This window comes from Schistocerca piceifrons, chromosome 5 (genome assembly GCF_021461385.2).
Source record: "Schistocerca piceifrons isolate TAMUIC-IGC-003096 chromosome 5, iqSchPice1.1, whole genome shotgun sequence".
Classification (NCBI taxonomy): domain Eukaryota; kingdom Metazoa; phylum Arthropoda; class Insecta; order Orthoptera; family Acrididae; genus Schistocerca; species Schistocerca piceifrons.
The window spans coordinates 304,525,997-304,545,423 of NC_060142.1; the positions used below are offsets into that span (position 1 = coordinate 304,525,997).

General features: G+C 39.8%; 1 protein-coding gene across 2 annotated transcripts in view; it reads left to right on the top strand.

The window, feature by feature from the left end:
* The first annotated feature begins 8,702 nt into the window (after nucleotides 1-8,702).
* LOC124798604 (tRNA selenocysteine 1-associated protein 1) overlaps nucleotides 8,703-19,427 on the top strand; it is a 66,408-nt gene continuing 55,683 nt past the window's right edge. Inside the window, exon 1 of one of the 2 annotated variants that reach the window (XM_047262077.1) lies at nucleotides 8,703-8,874. In XM_047262077.1, the coding sequence (XP_047118033.1) occupies nucleotides 8,827-8,874 (48 nt within the window). In that variant the 5' untranslated portion in view covers nucleotides 8,703-8,826. The remainder of the gene's footprint in view (nucleotides 8,875-19,427) is intronic. The other variant, XM_047262078.1, reaches the window with a different exon arrangement.

The window sequence follows — 19,427 nt, forward strand, 5'->3', positions numbered from 1 at the left end:
ATCTTTGAGAAATGAAATTCCCGATGTTCTGGAAATGTTAGACACCTTGTATCCACAATATCAGAGGAAACTGAAGATGATGGTGTCAGGACAGTAAGCAGAAAGCCTTGTTTTACTTGCAGCAGTTTTCAGAACTGGCAAAGGAAGTCAGACCAGGGCCAGCCAGACAAAATTACATTAGGATGACATTCCGATACAACAAGTACTGTCTCCACACTGTCGGGTAGCCACCACATTGCATGATCCAGCAGGGAGACCAGAGATGTAATATTACCGATCCAGTAGAAAGACAGAGCCGTTGTGGTGTTGATAACCTGATTTCTTCATGTCAAATTTATGGCTCCATTGTGGCCTATGTGGTGGGAGTCGATGAATTGGCAAAACAGCGATGAGTCAAGACTACATAATTACAACTCATTTATCTACAGAAATATACAGTCGGACACAAAGCAGCTCCAAAGAGGTACCTACCCCACTTTACAAGTCAGAATGAATCAACTAGCTTCTGCCTCCAGACTCTCCCACTGCTAGCTGTGGCCCTGCTATTTATCTTGGGTCTGATGCTGCTGTCTTCTAACCAATGGGCTCTCAATGGGACCACTTCATCCATTGCTAACCTCCTAACCTGGTAGTCTACAGTTCTGTCCCAGGACTGTGCAGCTGCTTGGCCTCCATCGCCTGTGTGGGCATTCCCTTTATGATCTGCCTCCACTTGCAAGGGAAGACGCTGTTGCTGTTTGATACTTACATAGGTCTATTTGTTAGGATTTTCACAATTATGGAAACAACATGTAAAACTCTTTGGACTCTTGAGTATGTATTGTAGCTGATCGTGCATTACTGTACATTCTGCCACAATCATGTTTGTCGATGTCTTGAACAATACCTGTAAGGGAAAAATTCTGGATTTGTTACATACTCCTCTGTACACTGATGGAACACACTGTGATAAACAAACACAGGTTTCGTCTGAGAATTGTTGCATTACGCTGTGTTTTGTGTTATAAGTTTTGCTGATTGGATAACACAGACCCTTCCACTATCGTGAAGATATTTTCGTGGGAAAAATTGGTAGTCAGGGTAACAAGCCAACTAACTCAGAACTGCATTGTTACTGTATAACTGGCCATTGGAGACTACGAGAGTGTTGTTGTTGTTGTGGTCTTCAGTCCTGAGACTGGTTTGATGCAGCTTTCCATGCTAATCTACCCTGTGCAAACTCCTTCATCTCTCAGTACCTACTGCAACCTACATCCTTCTGAATCTGTTTAGTGCATTCATCATTTGGTCTCCCTCTACAATTTTTACCCTCCACGCTGCCCTCCAATGCTAAATTTGTGATCCGTTGACGCCTCAGGACATGTCCTACCAATCGATCCCTTCTTCTTGTCAAGATGTGCCACAAACTCCTCTTCTCCCCAATCCTATTCAATATCTCCTCATTAGTTATGTGCTCTACCCATTTAATCTTCAGCATTCTTCTGTAGCACCAAATTTCAAAAGCTTCTATTCTCTTCTTGTCCACACTAGTTATCGTCCACGTTTCACTTCCATACATGGCTACACTCCATACAAATACTTTCAAAAACGACTTCCTGACACTAAAATCGTTACTTCTTCAGAAACGTTTTCCTTGCCATTGCCATTATATCCTCTGTACTTTGACCATCGTCCGTTATTTTGCTCCCCAAATAGCAAAACTCCTTTACTACTTTAAGTGTATCATTTCCCAATCTAATTCCCTCAGCATCACCTGACATAATTCGACTACATTCCATTATCCTCTTTTAGCTTTTGTTGATGTTCATCTTATATCCTCCTTTCAAGACACTGTCCATTCCGTTCAACTGCTCTTCCAGGTCCTTTGCTGTCTCTGACAAAATTACAATGTCATCAGCGAACCTCATGTTTTTACTTCTTCTCCATGGATCTAAATACCTACTCCGAACTTTTCTTTTTTTTCCTTTACTGCTTGCTCAATATACAGATTGAATAACATCGTCGAGAGGCTACAACCCTGTCTCAATCCCTTCCCAACCACTGCTTCCCTTTTCATGCCCCTCGACTCTCATAACTGCCATCTGGTTTCTGTACAAATTGTAAATAGCCTTTCGCTCCCTGTAGTTTATCCCTGCCACCTTCAGAATTTGAAAGAGAGTATTCTAGTCAACTTTATCAAAAGCTTTCTCCAAGTCTACAAATGCTAGAAACGTAGGTTTGCCTTTTATTAATCTAGCTTCTAAGACAAGTTATAGGGTCAGTATTGCCTCACGTGTTCCCATATTACTCTGGAATCCAAACTGATCTTCCCCAAGGTCGGTTTCTACCAGTTTTTCCAACCGTATGTAAAGAATTCGCGTTAGTATTTTGCAGCTGTGACTTATTAAACTGATAGTTCAGTAATTTTCACAACTGTCAACGCCTGCATTCATTGGTATTGGAATTATTATATTCTTCTTGAAGTCTGAGGGTATTTCGCCTGTCTCATACATTTTGCTCACCAGATGGTAGAGTTTTGTCAGGACAGGCTCTCCCAAAGCTGTCAGTAGTTCTAATGGAATGTTATCTACTCCTGGGGCCTTGTTTCGACTTAGGTCTTTCAGTGTTCTATCAAATTCTTCACACAGTATCATACCTCCCATTTCATCTTCATCTACATCCTCTTCCCTTTCTATAACATTGCCCTCAAGTACATCGCCCTTGTATAGTCCCTCTATATACTCCTTCCACCTTTCTGCTTTCCCTTCTTTGCTTAGAACTGGGTTTCCATCTGAGCTCTTGGTATTCATACAAGTGGTTCTCTTTTCTCCAAAGGTCTCTTTAATTTTCCTGTAGGCAGTAGCTATCTTACCCCTAGTGAGATAAGCCTGTACATGCTTACATTTGTCCTCTAGCTGTCTCTGCTTAGCCATTTTGCACTTCCTGTCCATCTCATTTTTGAGACGTTTATATTCCTTTTGCCTGCTTCATTTACTGTATTTTTATGTTTCCTCCTTTCATCAATTAAATTGAGTATTTCTTCTGTCACCCAAGGATTTCTACTTGCCCTCGTCTTTTTACCTACTCAATCCTCTGCTGCCTTCACTACTTCATCCCTCAAAGCTACCCATTCTTCTTCTTCTTTTGTATTTCTTTCCCCCAGCTTTCTGTATGTATAATGATTGCGTCCTCTTGGGTGAAATATTCCTGAGGTAAAATAATCCCCCATTCGGATCTCCGGGCAGGGACTACTCAGGAGGACGTCGTTATTAGGAGAAAGAAAACTAGCGTTGTCCGGATCGGAGCGTGGAATGTCAGATCCCTTAATCGGGCAGGTAGGTTAGAAAATTTAAAAAGGGAAATGGATAGGTTAAAGTTAGATATAGTGGAAACTAGCGAAGTTCGGTGGCAGGAGGAGCAAGACTTTTGATCAGGTGAATACAGGGTTATAAAACCAAAATCAAATAGGGGTAATGCAGGAGTAGGTTTAATAATGAATAAAAAAATAGGAGTTCAGGTAAGCTACTACAAACAACATAGTGAACGCATTATTGTTACCAAGATAGACACGAAGCCCACGCCTACGACAGTAATACAAGTCTATATGCCAACTAGCTCTGCAGATGACGAAGAAATTGGAGAAATGTATGATGAAATAAAAGAAATTATTCAGATAGTGAAAGGAGAAGAAAATTTAATAGTCATGGGTGACTGGAATTCGATAGTAGGAAAATGAAGAGAAGGAAACGTAGTAGGTGAATATGGATTGGGGGAAGAAATGAAAGAGGAAGCCGCCTGATAGAATTTTGCACAGAGCACAACTTAATCATAGCTAACACGTGGTTCAAGAATCATAAAAGGGTGTTGTATACATGGAAGAAGCCTGGAGATACTGACAGGTTTCAGATAGATTATATAATGGTAAGACAGGTATTTAGGAACCAGGTTTTAAATTGTAAGACATTTCCAGGGGCAGATGTGGACTCTGACCACTATCTATTGGTTATGATCTGTAGATGAAAACGGAAGAAACTGCAAAAAGGTGGGAATTTAAGGAGATGAGACCTGGATAAACTGACTAAACCAGAGATTGTACAGAAATTCAGGAAGAGCATAAGGGAACAATTGACTATGAGAGTATCAAACTAAATTACACAGAAAAAAACCCCAAACAACTTCTGTATTTTTGTCAGTGTAGTTCTGGTTCCCAGTGCATTATTACTCGCCTTAGTAGTGGTGTGAGGCTTAAACTGGAGCTATTCTCCTGGATCTTTTTTGTAAAAAATAGTTTACAAACGGAGTTAAGCATTTCAGCTTTTATTTCGCTGCTCTCAATGTCAGTTCTTGTATCGTATGTGAGTGTCTGGACGCTAAGTTTGTTGCCATCGAGAGCCTTTCAATATGAGGAGAACTTCTTTGAGTTTTTGAGAAATCTTTCGATAGCTTTCTACTCAATACTCATTGAAGACTTCATGCACTGCTGTTTTGACAACCATCGCTTTTTATTCAGCATTTGTATTTAACTCTTGTTACAGCTCTAATACCATACCCTGCACTATAACCGCCCATATGATTTCAGGTATGCAACTCCATAGAATTCGTGGCGTCCTGTGTGAACCGTAGCTTACGATGCCACTACAGAAAGCCACCAAATTAGTTGCATAAGTGAACCAGGATTAATCGTCATTTGAATTTCGGCTGTATTCGCAAGTGATCAACGCAGACAGATCACCAGACGCCGAGGAGGTTAAATTATTGAAACCGCAGTCTAAAAAATACTGCCACGACACTCCCTGCTGGGAAAGTTGTTAACGTTTGAAAGTGGGAGCGACACTATCGCTCCAAGCGATGAAAATTGAGAAAGCAGACAGTCATATGCATCGTAAGGATAATGTTTTTTCAAATTATTTTCTACTTAATTGATAGAATAGTTGTCATATTCCATGTGTTAGTAGGTTACCGAGAGACATGTATTAACGTGAAAGACACGTAAAAACGTCCGAATCACACTTATTCAGTGACATAAGCTGCAGCTCATTCATGAAGAAATTCTTTAGAATATGTCTTTATTTGCTATTTATTCTGCTGAAAGCAAGAGACTGTAAATTCGTTTTGTTTGTGAGAAGCATATATTTCTGTTGTCGTCTGTTACTGTTATCGTAGGCAATTTCTTTTTGATGTAAATTTTTTATGGAGTTCAGTGATTCATCAATTCTTATACTTCACTCGATTTTCTAATATACGAATATTTTCGTAAATGTAATAACTTTTGCTTCATAAGCGAATGTGTTGTATATTCTTGCCATTTGTGGCTCATATTTATCAACAATCGTGCATTTGGTTTGTCCTGTGTTGGGGAACGTTTTTATTGTTTCTGAGGATTGATGATCACGTCTCTGTGGTTTTCCCTGAAGCTTCAGCTGTGATGACTTATTTGATACGTTAAATAATGTAGGTATTAATTCCATATAGGTTTCCATTCCCCATTAACTGATTTGATTCAAAGTTTAGTGAGAAAAACACTTCCTTTTGTATAGGCATACGACACCTTTTCTGTAATAGGTCAGATCTTCTTCTGTTTGCTAATATGCTTTCATTATTAAAGGAAAACGACATTTCTCAGTGAATGTCTGTACGTTGCAAGAGAATTGTAAATTATCCTTTAATGCAACGTGCTGTAAATCTCAGGGTCTTTAGGAAACTGAACGATCAAATATGTGGGTCGATTTTTATGGCATTGCGGACACTCCCTACTGTAAAAACCACAGTCTAACATAACAGTCGCGACACTCACTGCTGTAAAAGTTGTTGCCGTTTGACAGATGGAGCGACACTAGCGCTCCACGCGGCGGGTAAGGTGAACGTCAGACGCGTCGTAAGCATAATGTTTGTTTGCATCCATTTCCTACGTAATTTCCGATTTATTCGAGTTATTTTCTTGCCTCCAAGAGTTTGTGTGGTATCAGAAGGCATATACGTTTCTAAAAATGATTCTAAAATATGCGCAAGTATGGACAAAAACCATGAATAGAGTGGCAAGCTACAACACATTCGTGAAGAAACACTTGTGACATTGGACAGAATTGCAGCTTACCACGTTGATATCAAAAGAATATAAACACACAGATTCACATGTAAGAAGCACAGACACGTACCTCTACATGCAAAAGCGATCGACAGCTCGTTTATCGTTCTGTAGGCTTACTGTGTTTGTCATTGTCTCCTGTTGCCACAAGTACGACCTTCATCTTTATATTATTCTAAGTGGGACAAGCAACTGCCAAATAGTGGGAGACATATGCTGAAAACACTATAATGAGCTGATTACATTACATTTCACGAAAAACCAAATATTTGAATAATTTTCAAACAATCTGTCTGTAGGCACTTTCCCTGTCCCGTAATAGTTTCGCTTCTGGGCATTCTGACACTTCACACGCTTTTGTAAGACACGAACAGCTACACTTAATTTAACCACTTCATCGTCAAAGCAGGTCTGTGTTGATGTTTCACACGAATCTGGCACTGATACATGGAGAGTCGAACTGGCTGCTTCTGTGTCATAGGACTGTTTTACAGCTTTAGATTGACTGTCGAATCTTTGTGGCAGTTTCTTCTTCATTGTCAGCTGAGGGGGTTTATTTGGAATGTCAAACAGTGTGGGTACTGCATTCCAAACGAGTTGTTATTGTCTGCGTTCATGAACCGGTTTTGTTCGAAATGTAGCGAACAAAAGCTAATATTATTACACAGGTAAACTGGGTCTTTCTTCATAAGGTCTTCTCGTCTGCTATTAACTAGCCATTTTCTGCTCCTAAAACGAAACATTCATTATTTATACACATATAGTTTGCAAGTGAATCCTGACGATACAGTTTAGTAGCATGATGGTACATACCTCCCAGGATCCTTAGGAAACCTAAAAAAAGACAGCTGTGGTGTCTACTGCCTGTTGTTGCTTCAATTTATTGCGCTACAAACGTTCCCGATGGTAAAAACCATTGTATAAATCAAAATAAACTATCACTATTCGCTTTCACGATCGCACCGAACTCACAGTTCAACCTACCAGCCGCTTTGGGCGCTGCTGGCGTTGTAGCAACAAAATAAAGGCGAAGTGTCGCGACTGTTATGTTAGACTGTGGTAAAAACCACAGTCTAACATAACAGTCGCGACACTCACTGCTGTAAAAGTTGTTGCCGTTTGACAGATGGAGCGACACTAGCGCTCAGAGCGGCAGGTAAGGTGAATGTCAGACGCGTCGTAAGCATAATGTTCGTTTGCATCCATTTCCTACGTAATTTCCGAATTATTAGAGTTAGTTTCTTGCCTCCAAGAGTTTGTGTAGTATCAGAAGGCATATATGTTCCTAAAAATGATTCTAAAATAAGCGCAAGTATGGACAAAAACCCTGAATAGAGTGGCAAGCTACAACACATTCGTGAAGAAACACTTATGACATTGGACAGAATTGCAGCTTACCACGTTGATATCAAAAGAATATAAACACACAGATTCACATGTAAGAAGCACAGACATCTACCTCTACATGCAAAAGTGATGGACAGCTCGTTTGTCGTTCTGTAGGCCTACTGTGTTTGTCATTGTCACTTGTTTCCACGACCTTCATCTTTACATTATTCTAAGTGGGACAAGCAACTGACAAATAGTGGGAGAAATATGCTGAAAACATAATGAGCTGATTACATTACATTTCACGAAAAACCAAATATTTGAATAATTTTCAAACAATCTGTCTGTAGGCACTTTCTTTGTCCCATAATAGTTTCGCTCGAAGTCTAGCGATCTGCACATTCTGACACTTCACACGCTTTTGTAAGACACGAACAGCTGCACTTAATCTAACCACTTCATCGTCAAAGCAGGTCTTGTGTTGATGATTCTCACGAATCTGGTACTAATAAATGGAGAGTTGAACTAGCTGCTTCTGTGTCATAGGACTGTTTTACAGCTTTAGATTTACTGTCGAATCTTTGTGGCAGTTTCTTCTTCATCGTCAGTTGAGGTGGCTTATTTGGAATGTCAAACAGTTTGGATACTGCATTCCACACGAGTTTGTTATTGTCTGCGTTCATGACCTGGTTTTGTTCGAAATGTAGCGAACAAAACCCAATATTATTATACAGGTAAACCGGGTCTTTCTTCATAAGGTCTTCTCGTCTGCTATTAACTAGTCATTTTTTCCTCCTAAAACGAAACATTCATGATTTATACACATACATTTGCAAATGAATCCTGACGATACAGTTTAGTAACATGATGGTATATACCTCTCACGATCCTTAGGAAACCTAAAAAAGACAGCTGTGGTGTCTTCTTCCTATTGCTGCTGCAATTTATTGCGCTACAAACGCTCCCGATGGTAAAAACCACTGTATAAATCAAAATAAACAATCACTATTCGCTTTCACGATCGCGCCGAACTCACAGTTCAACCTACCGGCCGCTTGGAGCGGTGCTGGCGCTGAAGGCAACAAAATCGAGGCGAAGTGTCGCGACTGTTATGTTAGACTGTGGTAAAAACTAAGTTACAAATCGATATAAACTTCAGTATTTGCACTCATCCGATATCTATACAGAATTTTCGCTTGCTGGCCACTTGGGGCGCTGGTATCGCTGGGAGTAACAGAAACGAGGCAGAGTTTCGCGACTGCCAGACTTTTCAGAGACACAAAATTTATTTGATGAGTTTGGAGATCTTTGGAGGGAAATTGTAGTGAGATCTTAGACGACGTGAATGGGGACATCAGTGGTAGGAACTGAACTTTGCTATTGTGTTTTGTCTAAGTGTAAACAGTGAGTTTTGATTGTGTTTTAGAAGCGTCATGACAACAAACTCAGGCCTGGTATTATGTCAGCTATGGATGGGAAGTGTAAGTAGTAATCTTTTTTTCTCCTCTTGCACATACTTTGACGACGCAGGTACGCTATAATAGAGTAATGTCGAATTTTATACCTTTATAAACATTGAATATACGAGACTTGGAGAACTGAATTTTACTGGCGCATCTGTAGTGTGGAACTTGTGAAGATATATTTCCTTTGACTGTACTTGTACTAACTATCGTATTGTTCACGAATGGAGTTTTGTGGTACATTAAAAGCTTTCATTGATAAGTGGCTCGTAGCAGGTGATATTTAATGTTGGTCCTGCCATGACGGACATTGCGTATGTGTGAGAGAGGCAACTTCTAGCCTCAATTCACAGTTTCTCGAATAAACATACGTCATCCGTAAATACCCTAAAAATTACCTAATTCTCCAGTTCTGTTGGCCATAAAAATTGTCGTCTAGATCTGTGGCACCATTGGTTAAGTATCCGTCTACGAATCTGCCATGGTTCGATCCCCATTGGGTCCACAGATTTTCTCCTGTTGCTTATTACTCCTTTCACCACACTGGGATATAGCCCTACAGTGATCTGAGAAATTTGGTGTTGCACCACATTAAACTGATGTCTTTCAACTGGCTGGCAAAATCAGTTCAGAGGTCAGAAGGAAGGCAAAGGCGTACCACTTCCAATAGGACTGTGCCTAATAAAGCACTGTGCTGTTTAAACTAATCTTTGGGTAGTGGACATCTTCACTTTTAGTCTCAAGAATGGGTTTTGCTGCATTTCATATCTTAGTTGCTTTTCTACCTGTCATACTTGGTACGGGTACAGTTTTTAAGTGTACTTATTCTATAGATGATGGCTATCTCACATTGCTATCATCTGGAGTAAGATTGACCACTTTTTTGATGTTTGTGTAGTATATCACTTGTATATATCAGTTTTTGTTAGTTTTGATTTTTATTATTGTACATTATTTCTGTAGAAGTACATATTGCACTGCGCATGTTATATTTTTCATAGGTTAGTAGGGGGGAAAAAATGTTACCTCATGACATGGGGTTACACTGACCCCTCAGATTTGTTATATTTTAAACATGTGCAGGTAAATGTCAGTGTAATGCAGGGAAATACGGAAGCGCTCGATCCCACCCGTCTGCTTTGACCCATGACGTCACAAATATGGCGGAAACAAAAACAAACACACACACTTTCCACAAGAAGCCTAATGACACTAACGGGACAAGCGCGGGAAATGGGGTGTTTTGGGTGGGGGGCAAACTAAATATAAACAAATTTAGACGCCTTGCGTAGCTACAACGTGTAAGTGAAGACAGCCATGCATGAATACCCACCCACCTCTCCAGGGGTCGTAACCCATAGAAGATAAAGATGCTTCAGTAGCTGATTAGTGTTTTTTGCCTTTTAAAAAAAAATCTCACGGGATAGAACGAACGGATCAGAAAGATAAATATAATAAACTAAAACAGAAATTCGAGGAAACAGATAATTAAAATAAGTAATAAGTGTTTTTAAATTAAAAAAAAAAAAAATCTCACGAGATAGAACGAACAGACCAGAAAAGTAAATAAAATAAGATAAAACAGAACTGGAGACAGCCACACTCAAACCAAACTCCGCGCCGTCTTGACGTCACACACAACACCCTTACGTCACGGGTCAAAGCCGACGCGTGGGATCCGACGCTTCTGTCGACCCTAATGCAGTATGAGTATCACCCCTGTAAAGCGATCTCGGTGATCCCCATTGAAAACCGGACATTTTGTAAAATGTGGATAAACTATTTATCGGCGAAACACACAATGCTGTATATATAAACAGTAATCCTTCATTTAAAACACACTACAAAAAACATTAAAATTCTTTTACTTAAATCCTCTCTGCAAATGTATACAGAGTTGTATACCAATAAGCCTGTAGCTCTAATGGAGGCAGCTTGCCGGTCTTTATCACATAGTGGGGCAGTGAATATATCATGTTCTTTTGAAACAAATGTAGGTTTCATTGAGGCACTGGAGGGAAGCCTCATTGTTTCACCTACCTTTTCCTTTGTTGCAACTTTTTGAATAACACAAAGGTAACAACAAGTTTTCTTCCCCCTTTGCTCCCAACTACTTTCAACAAAACAAAGCCATTTCATAAAAAAATCGTGACACTCGCACTTAGTGAGCAGCAAATCTTTGACAACAGGATCGTCTGAAGAACCAGAGTCACATTCATCAGTTTCCAGAGTCTCTGGCAGTTTCATTACATCAAGTTCATCTTCTGATGAAGAATTATCACACTTCTGAAGAGGGATTTTTGTTAGGCTTGGAGAGTTCTTGATTAGCTGTGGGTGGCTTGGAACAGCTAGGTTGATGATAGTTTGTGTTATTTGTACCTGTAGACAATTTGAACTTTTTACATGGTGCAGACTAATTTTGATTTGATGAGCTTTTGAGTGATTTTGGATCAGTGTGCAGTGCATGAACAAGTAAATCTGCTTTATTAGGGCTCACACCAATATTCAAGAAAGGTAGTAGGAATATTCCACTAAAATACAGGCCCATATCGTTAACGTCAACATGAAGCAGGATTTTAGAACATATATTGTGTTAGAACATTAAGAATTACCTCGAAGGAAACGGTCTATTGACACACAGTCAATATGGGTTTAGAAAACATCATTCCTGTGAAACACAACCATCTCTTTATTCACATGAAGTGCTGTGTGCTATTGACAAGGGATTTCAGATCGATTTCCTATTCGTGGATTTCCGGAACGCTTTTGACACTGTACCACACAAGCGGCTCGTGGTGAAATTGCGTGCTTATGGAATATCGTCTCAGTTATGTGACTGGATTTGCGATTTCCTGTCAGAGAGGTCACAGTTCATAGTAATTGATGGAAAGTCATCGAGTAAAACAGAAGTGATTTCAGGCATTCCCCAAGGTAGCTGGCCAGAGTGGCTGAGCAGTTCTGGGCGCTACTGTCTGGAACCGCGCAACTGCTGCGGTCGCAGGTTCGAATCCTACCTCAGGCATGGATGTGTGTGATGTCCTTAGGTTTAAGTAGTTCTAAGTTGTAGGGGACTGATGACCTCAGACGTTAAGTCCCATAGTGCTCAGAGCCATTTGAACCCCAAGGTAGTGTTATAGGCCCTTTGCTGTTCCCTATCTATATAAAAGATTTGGGAGACAATCTGAGCAGTCGTCTTCGGTTGTTTGCAGATGACGCTGTCGTTTATCGACTAATAAAGTCATCCGAAGATCAAAACAAACTGCAAAACAATTTAGAAAAAATTTCTGAATGGTGCAAAAAGTGGCAGTTGTGACCCTAAATAATGAAAAGTGTGAGGTCATCCACATGAGTGCTTAAAGGAACTCATTGAACTTCGGTTAGGCCTACACGATAAATCAGTCTAATCTAAAACCCGTAAATTCAACTAAATACCTAGGTATTACAATTATGAACAACTTAAATTGGAAAAAAACACACAGAAAATGATGTGGGGAAGGCTAACCAAAGGCTGCGTTATATTGGCAGGACACTTAGAAAATGTAACAGATCTACTAAGGAGACTGCCTACACTACGCTTGTCCGTCCTGTTTTAGAGTACTGCTGCATGGTTTGGGATCCTTACCAAATAGGACTGACGGAGTACAGTTCAAACAAAGGCAGCACGTTTTGTATTATCGCGAAATATGGAAGAGAGTGTCACAGACAAGATACAAGATTTGGGCTGGAAATCATAAAAGAAAGGCATTTTTCCTTGCGACGGAATCTTCTCACGAAATTCCAATCACCAACTTCCTCCTCCGAATGCGAAAATATTTTGTTGACACCATCCTATATAGGGAGGAATGATCACCACGATAAAATAAGGGAAATCAGAGATCATACGGAAAGATATAAGTGTTCATTCTTTCCGTGCGCTATACGAGATTGGAATAATAGAGAATTCTGAAAGTGGTTCGATGAACCCTCTGCCAGGCACTTAAATGTGATTTGCAGAGTATCCATGTAGATGTCGATGAAGTTGCAGACAACTGCACCCTGCACCCTCAATAGCTACAGGCAGTACCTCTTGCACATCTTGGATGAGATTCCCCCAGCAGACAAACTGAGTGCACGGTGGATTTCTTTCTGGCCTGGATGCTGTGCCCCTTATGGCCTCCATAATACATCTAACATTGCAGTTCCTGATAACCAGTAACCCCCCCCCCCCCTCCTCCCCTCCTCCCACTCCCATGTGTGTACTGCTACCCTGCCGAAGAAGCAGCCACCTGTCCACTCAAAAAGCAAATGGTCGAGACCAGATGACCAGCTTCCATATCACACTCCACTTTGAGCAAGGTTACTGCGCTACAACCTGCCACTTGCCCTGCAGTGAGTGTGGATCACCTTGCATTGGGTTCACAGCAAGGTGCCTCAACAACAGGGCCAGTGGGTGTAACAAATGACAAATGAGGTGATCTACTCAATGTGCAACTTTTTCCTCGCCACATCCCTAGGCAGCAGCCTGCAGATGGCTGATCATGGCCCTAAGCAACTTCAGGTCTTCACGAAATGTGGTCAGCTGCTCCTGTATCAACACACAGCACGCACACACATTATCAACCCTACTGCTACTACGTTACTTGCTAATATCCTGGTGCATCACCAACAAAGGCTGACAGCTGACTCACTGTGATTGATGCTTACTGGCCGTCCACACACACACACACACACACACACACACACACACACACACGTTAGTTACACTTAGTGCTCTGGAGTTTTCATGTGTTACAGATGATGAGAAATTCATCCTTGAGTATCTGTTTTAAGCACAAGATAAATGATGCCATTCTGTTCTGAAACAAAACCAACCATCCAGCAGCTGATGTGGGTTTAAATAACTGGGAGAGTACATTGTTGTGGATACAGTTAGCTCCTTGATGTTCTCCATCAGATTGTAGGCACTGCTTGTTAGTGTGTGGGATTAATTACGGAATGATAGCTGAGATCCAAGTACCAGGGCACTGTTTATGATAGTTCATAGATAGAGCAGAATTTAAAAAGTGTATGGTGCAAATTGAAATATGGGAATAAGCAGAAAAAATTAGGGGACAAGGGTTGCTGGCAGACAGTTAAATGCTCAACAGCCTACAGTGGGAGGTATTTCAGACAAGGCATTGTGTATCATAGAGCCTTAGTCATAGAATTCTGAGAGCCCAAAAATGTGTCAATAAAACTTAATAATTCTACCAACATACTTCTGGCAAAATTAGGTAAAATTTGAGTTCATGCAAAGAGGTGCTGACAGTCTTTTTACCCAATCACTACTCATGAATGAAATTGGAGAAAATTATTTTGTATGTTATGGACCCTCATCCACATGTAATTTGGTAACTTGCAGAGTGTAGGCTTACAATGGCTGGGAGGCATGGAATATTTTAATCGATAATAAAAATAGATTGGTAAAGCAAAATGTTAGTAGAAAATGGGGGAAAAAAAATATTTTGATACAGTGTAAATCAAGTCAAGTGGTTGGGGATATCTAGGTACAACTATATGTTGGAAAGACTATTCCTATGTTTAGAGCCTTTTTTTTTTAAAGGGGTTGTTCAGGTGAACCAAATTAGGCATTGCAGCTGTTAAGACACTGACCTTATAGTTGGGGGATGGAGTTATTCTGTCTGGCCAACCTGATTTGAGTTTTCTGTGGTTTTCCTAAATCACTAAGGCAAATGCTCAGATGGTTCCTTAATAAAGGCCACAGCCAACCACCTGTCCTTTTCTCATAGATCACCTGTCATATCCTCACAAAGCATGTTATGTAGCATTTGTGTTGTATATTTTGAGTTATTAATTTGTATTGTGTTATCTTGAAAATTGCTATATCATTGTAAGATGATCCTTAGATGAATTAAGATGATGATAATGACTTAAGTGATGAAGAAAATATGTATGTTCATGCTGTTATTTACTTACTATTGTTCATTGAGTGTTACCAATTTAGATAATTTGTTTTTGACCATTCATTCAGACTGATAATTTACTAGTGGTAATGCCAGTGTAAATTGCTGGACAAAACTGTCAAGTTGGTTGGTATAGCACATGTAAGCTTATGGCAGTCAAGTATACCCTTGTTTATGAGATGTATGACTGATGGGTTTGTAGAAAATGTTATTGATAAGCTGTATAAGACTGGTTTTACTGCAGGATTGCTCATCTAAGTGTGTGCAATAGACTAATGAACAACAATTAGGAGTACCTTAGATGCTAACTAGCATGTTGTGTGTTCTGTGTTGAGTGTCCCATTCCAGTGCATCACTTGAGGATGTTAAGTAACTATTTGATAGATTACTTTCAATATAGTATTCTACGGGGCTTAATTCTTCCCCAATAAGGTGTGCTGAGTTTCTGCACACACTTCATCATTAGGTTTATTTATGGATTCAGAAGCAGTCACAAAATTGTAAACAAGCAGAAGGTAAATCAAGTTAACAGAACTGAGGAAGATGGTGCAAAAGCTTTTTGATACAATTATTTAGCATGCTATTGAAGATTTTTAGGTAGTTTCATGATACTTGGTTAGTGGAGAAAAATTGACTGTCATGTTATGTGACCAAAGTGATGCTGAAATGTGTGACAGTGAAATGATGACTGTATGTAATATGCAACTGTGACTACATTTCTAGCTCCTTTAGATTATGTGGATCAACTGAGCCTACTGATTCTGGACATAAGTTTTGTTTCGTAATGTAATGATGGAGCGGTGTGTGAAGTCATACATGTGCAGCCACTAAGAGAACAAACAGTAACAAAATTTCTTTTCAGTGTTTTAAACATAGCTGCACAACAGCAACGGTTCCACGTAATAAAATTATAAACAGCCGACCAGTTGCAAAGGAAAAAGAATTCTTTACCTAGGTTTCAACAAATTTAAATTTGTCTTCTTCAGATGGTGGCAATTTTACATTAGTATGGACTGATGTATCATCGCCGTTTTTACAAACTTCTGCATAGATCCATTTGTCAAAATTAAAATATAGCCCTAAAAATAGGGTTTGTCATGTAAATATAAATTAGTACATGGATGTTGCAGAGCTCACAACCGACTTTTGTCAGTAATAGTTTTGTAAAATAGTATGTGGTGATAGACTGACTTGTAACAGCCTGAGTTCTATGTTAGGTTAAAAGTTGAGGGCTGGCAAAGCCCTATCGAATGCTGCAGTTAATCTGAGTGCTGTAGCAGCGGTGTTACCAATCTGATACAAACAGATTAGTTTATTGCTATTTTGAAGTCAGTTTGTAATTTCCACAAATGCCAGTTTGCCGAGGGATTACTTAACACCCTTTTGTGGTCGGATAAAACAAATTTGCGCAGTCATAACTTCTAGAAAGGTTTGTATGTGTTTGATAGGGTGAATTCTATGGTTCTTGATTCTTGGGATGCTTTTGATGCAGACTGACGCATTAGTCAGTGAATTACGTGTTTATTGTATATTCAGTCAAGATGTTGTGTGACTGGATTAAAGATATCTAGATAGATAGAAATTAGTATTCTCATTGTAGATGTATGGGAAATCAAGTGTGCTTTGAAGAAAATGGTATAACTGTTTTCGGTATATGCCACAGATTAAATTTTTATATTATCATAATTCTAAAATAGTTTGTGGATGGTTCTGTCATTTAGAGAGAATTAATATCACGTAAGAATCATTATGCTGTTGGTAATTAACAGGTGTCTTTGATTCTGCTAACTCTATTTTACATGGAAGAATCCTGGAGATACTAGAAGGTATCAGATAGATTATATAATGGTAAGACAGAGATTTAGGAACCAGGTTTTAAATTGTAAGACATTTCCAGGGGCAGATGTGGACTCTGACCACAATCTATTGGTTATGAACTGTAGATTAAAACTGAAGAAACTGCAAAAAGGTGGGAATTTAAGGAGATGGGATCTGGATAAACTGACTAAACCAGAGGTTGTACAGAGTTTCAGGGAGAGCATAAGGGAACAATTGACAGGAATGGGGGAAAGAAATACCGTAGAAGAAGAATGGGTAGCTCTGAGGGATGGAGTAGTGAAGGCAGCAGAGGATCAAGTAGGTAAAAAGACGAGGGCTAGTATAAATCCTTGGGTAACAGAAGAAATATTGAATTTAATTGATGAAAGGAGAAAATATAAAAACGCAGTAAATGAAGCAGGCAAAGGGGAATACAAACGTCTCAAAAATGAGATTGACAGGAAGTGCAAAATGGCTAAGCAGGGATGGCTGGAGGACAAATGTAAGGATGTAGAGGCTTATCTCACTAGGGGTAAGATAGATACTGCCTACAGGAAAATTAAAGAGACCTTTGGAGAAAAGAGAGCCACTTGTATGAATATCAAGAGCTCAGATGGAAACCCAGTTCTAAGCAAAGAAGGGAAAGCAGAAAGGTGGAAGGAGTATATAGAGGGTCTATACAAGGGTGATGTACTTGAGGACAATATTATGGAAATGGAAGAGGATGTAGATGAAGGTAAAATGGGAGATACGATACTGCGTGAAGAGTTTGACAGAGCACTGAAAGACCTGAGTCGAAACAAGGCCCGGGAGTAGACAACATTCCATTGGAACTACTGACAGCCTTGGGAGAGCCAGTCCTGACAAAACTCTACCACCTTGTGAACAAGATGTATGAGACAGGCGAAATACCCTCAGACTTCAAGAAGAATATAATAATTCCAATCCCAAAGAAAGCAGGTGTTGACCGATATGAAAATTGCCGAACTATTAGTTTAATAAGTCACAGCTGCAAAATACTATTGCGAATTCTTTACAGATGAATGGAAAAACTGGTAGAAGTTGACCTCGGTGAAGATCAGTTTGGATTCTGCAGAAATGTTGGAACATGTGAGGCAATACTGACCCTACGACTTATCTTAGAAAATAGATTAAGGAAAGGCAAACATACATTTCTCGCATTTGTGGACTTAGAGAAAGCTTTTGACAATGTTGACTGGAATACTCTCTTTCAAATTCTGAAGGTGGCAGGGCTAAAATACGGGGAGCGAAAGGCTATTTACAATTTGTACAGAAACCAGATGGCAGTTATGAGAGTCGAGGGGCATGAAAGGGAAGGAGCGGTTGGGAAGGGAGTGAGACAGGGTTGTAGCCTGTCCCCAATGTTATTCAATCTGTATATTGAGCAAGCAGTAAAGGAAACAAAGGAAAAATTCGGAGTAGGTATTAAAATCCATGGAGAAGAAATAAAAACGTTGAGGTTCACCGATGACATTGTAATTCTGTCAGAGACAGCAAAGGACTTGGAATAGCAGTTGAACGGAATGGACAGTGTCTTGAAAGGAGGATATAAGATGAACATCAACAAAAGCAAAACGAGGATAATGGAATGTAGTCGAATTAAGTCGGGTGATGCTGAGGGAATTAGATTGGGAAATGGGACACTTAAAGTAGTAAAGGAGTTTTGTTATTTGGGGAGCAAAATAACTGATGATGGTTGAAGTAGAGAGGATATAAAATGTAGACGGTCAATGGCAAGGAAAGCGTTTCTGAAGAAGAGAAATAGAATTGGGGAGAAGAGGAGTTTGTGGCACAACTTGACAAGAAGAAGGGACGGGTTGGTAGTACATGTTCTGAGGCATCAAGGGATCACAAATTTAGCATTGGAGGGCAGCGTGGAGTGTATAAATCGTAGAGGGAGACCAAGAGATGAATACACTAAGCAGATTCAGAAGGATGTAGGTTGCAGTAAGTACTGGGAGATGAAGAAGCTTGCACAGGATAGAGTAGCAAGGAGAGCTGCATCAAATCAGTCTCAGGACTGAAGACAACAACGACAACAACAACTCTATTTAGAAAGTAAACCAAGTACACATTAATGTTCATAAGTGGATATAGTTCTGTTGTGTTATTTGATTATGGCATCAGACTTGTGATGCAGAATGATATAAAATAGAATGGCAATGTGAGAGAGGCAAATCCCAATTTAATTTCATTGAGAGAGTTCTGGGTACATCATTTTTCTACAAGGGAAGTTGGTTTCAACATATTGATGCAGTCCAGCCTCAAGTAATTGTAGCCTCCATAAAAAATTACCTTGACATATAATGTTAAAACATTTGAAGAAGAACCTGCTGGTTGTTTTGGTGGATTTACTGGAAACACCAAAGAGTTCTTACCACATGTCAGCTTTGATCTGTGACACAATGAAAGTGAGAGTCTCGAGCAACCTGTTTAAACCACAATACGGTTACCGTGAAATACCTCCTGCAACCATAGTAAGCACACAACAGCCATTTTGTCATAAAGCATATATTCAGAATTTTCTAAGAACTAATATATGACTAAAGGAACTCCCATGAGTGTTTGGGGTTTTTGGTTGGGGGACAAAGTGGATACCCTCCCCCCCCCCCCCCCCCTCACTGAAATACCAGGTCGCTGTAATTGAACTGGTGGTGTTGTGAGTGGTGCAGTGTGGGCTGTATACATCGCAGGGTGCAGAAACATCGTAGATATGTTCATTAATTGGTGCGTTCAAAGAGTACGCTGAAAAAATTAGTAGTTCCACTTTCTGCCGTCAAGCGAAAATAT